The sequence below is a fragment of the Lactuca virosa genome, chromosome 7 (assembly GCF_052849685.1).
Source record: "Lactuca virosa cultivar CGN04683 chromosome 7, Lactuca_virosa_CGN04683_v6, whole genome shotgun sequence".
Classification (NCBI taxonomy): domain Eukaryota; kingdom Viridiplantae; phylum Streptophyta; class Magnoliopsida; order Asterales; family Asteraceae; genus Lactuca; species Lactuca virosa.
In genome coordinates this window covers 241,433,952-241,435,961 of record NC_136432.1, presented here as the reverse complement: position 1 = coordinate 241,435,961, position 2,010 = coordinate 241,433,952, and the positions used below count along the sequence as shown (strand labels likewise).

The 2,010-nt window shown below is 42.3% G+C and overlaps 1 protein-coding gene across 1 annotated transcript; it reads right to left on the bottom strand.

Annotated features, from left to right (window-relative positions):
* Positions 1-950: 950 nt before the first annotated feature.
* LOC145127666 (uncharacterized) lies at positions 951-1,376 on the bottom strand. The gene has a single exon (XM_079062819.1). The coding sequence runs from the start codon at positions 1,374-1,376 to the stop codon at positions 951-953; it is 426 nt and encodes a 141-aa protein (XP_078918945.1).
* Between the last annotated feature and the right edge of the window lie 634 nt (positions 1,377-2,010).

Sequence of the window (2,010 nt, the reverse complement as noted above, 5' to 3'; positions counted from 1 at the left end):
GAACTGCTAGCTACAGTTAGGCAGGCATGCCTGGGGTGACAAATGTCATAACATCCGATACCTGAAGAACGTCGTAGAGGTCACTAGGTCATATCAAGAATGGTTATACTACTCACAAAAAGTATAAACTAACCTTTGTTTACGGGGTTTCATTCTTCATTAGTTTTATTTTAATTAATAGAACTATTATACATTACACTAGAGGATTCCAGGGATACAACAACTGGTTTTATTTTAAATAATAAAACTACTATACATACTGGTGGTAGCCAGGGTTTTCAAACAGAACATACTATACATACTGGTGGTAGCCAGGGTTTTCAAACAAAACATACTATACATACTGGTGGTTTCCAGGGTTTTCAAACTGAACATTCCATACACAGAGGTTTTCATATAGAATTCATCATACTATACATATTGGTAGTAACCAAGCATACAAACTGATATGTTTTATACTACAAAGGATTCCGTAACAAACTTTCATAGAGGGAACTGGTAATATCATGCTTTTACTAAAGAAAATATTGGATTTTCTTGGAAACATACGAACATTTTACAAGATACATCAACAAGTTTTCACTACAAAACATAGCTTATGAACTCACCAGCTTTATGCTGATACTCTTTCAAAACTGCTTGTATTCTTAGGAAATCAGTACACAGGTACCTTCCGGAGTTCTGAGAAGACGAAGAGTATGGAGTCATGTCTTTTTATTTTGCTTATACTTTGATGTATGGAAACAAATTAAACAGATGTAAACCTTTTTCATTTACGTATTCAATGTAATGGTTGTGTTTACTATGATTGCTATGATACAATTGTTGTGATACTACACATGACGTCCTCCACCCCCGAACGTTTCCGCCGTTCCGGGTTGGGGGTGTGACACAGGTGCACTGAGCCTTGGGCGCTGAATGTCCCCCTGGTGATCAGTCCGGGCGAAAGATTAGAAATGAAACTTCCTTAGATTTCTGGCGTTCCATGTTCTTAGGATTTGCCTTCCCTCCATTGTTTCGAGCGTATATGTGCTGTTGCGGTGGGCCTCAATGACCTTGTATGGTCCCTCCCACGTGGGGCCTAGTTTTCCTTGTGGAGGGGCGTGGCTTGCCTCATTTCGCCTTAGGACGTAATCCCCTACTTTGATAGCTTTCTCTTTGACTCTTTGGTTATAGTACCGTTCCACAACGTTTTTGTAGGCTGCTTGACGGATGTTTGACCATTCACGCTTCTCTTTGATGAGGTCCAAGTTTGCTCTTAGATCCTTGTCATTGCTTGCTTCTTCGAAATGGGTTGTTCGGAATGACCCAACCGTTATTTCTATTGCCAGCATCGCTTCCATGCTGAAGGTTAGGCTAAAGGGAGTTTCTTTCATGCTCGTTCTTGGCGTCGTCCTGTACGACCAGAGCACTCCCGATAGTTCTTCGACCTAATTTCCCTTAGCTTTTCCCAAGCGCTTCTTAATTCCATTTACCAACATCCTGTTGGATGCTTCGGTTTGGACATTGGTCTGGGGGTGCGCTACTGACATGAATCGTTGCTCAATTCATTTCTCGGCGTACCAACCTCAGAACGGGTTCTCGACAAACTGCAATCCGTTGTCACTGACGAGTACCTTCGGTATTCCAAACCTTGTTATTATATTTTTCCATAGAAACTTTATCATCTGTTTTCCGTATATGCATGCTAACGGCTCGGCTTCTATCCACTTAGTGAAGTAATACCAGGTACTTTACTTTGCCCGGAGCGTCTGTGAATGATCCAACGATATCAATTCCCCACTGGTAGAAGGGTCACGAACTAGAGATACTTTTCAGAGGCATCGGTGGGTTCCTTTGGATTAGGGAGTAAGTATGACACTCTACACATTTTCGTGTTACCTCCAGCGTATTTTGGTGTATGGTCGGTCAGTATATGCCCATTCGAAGTATTTTCCCTGCAACGACCCTTGCCCCTTCGTGTACACCTGCTGGTCCGGCGTGTGCCTCTCGGAGTGCCTCTTTGCCCTT

Coding starts and splice junctions, on each gene's coding strand:
- LOC145127666 (XM_079062819.1), bottom strand. CDS start 1,376: ATGAAAGAAACTCCCTTTAGCCTAACCTTCAGCATGGAAGCGATGCTG.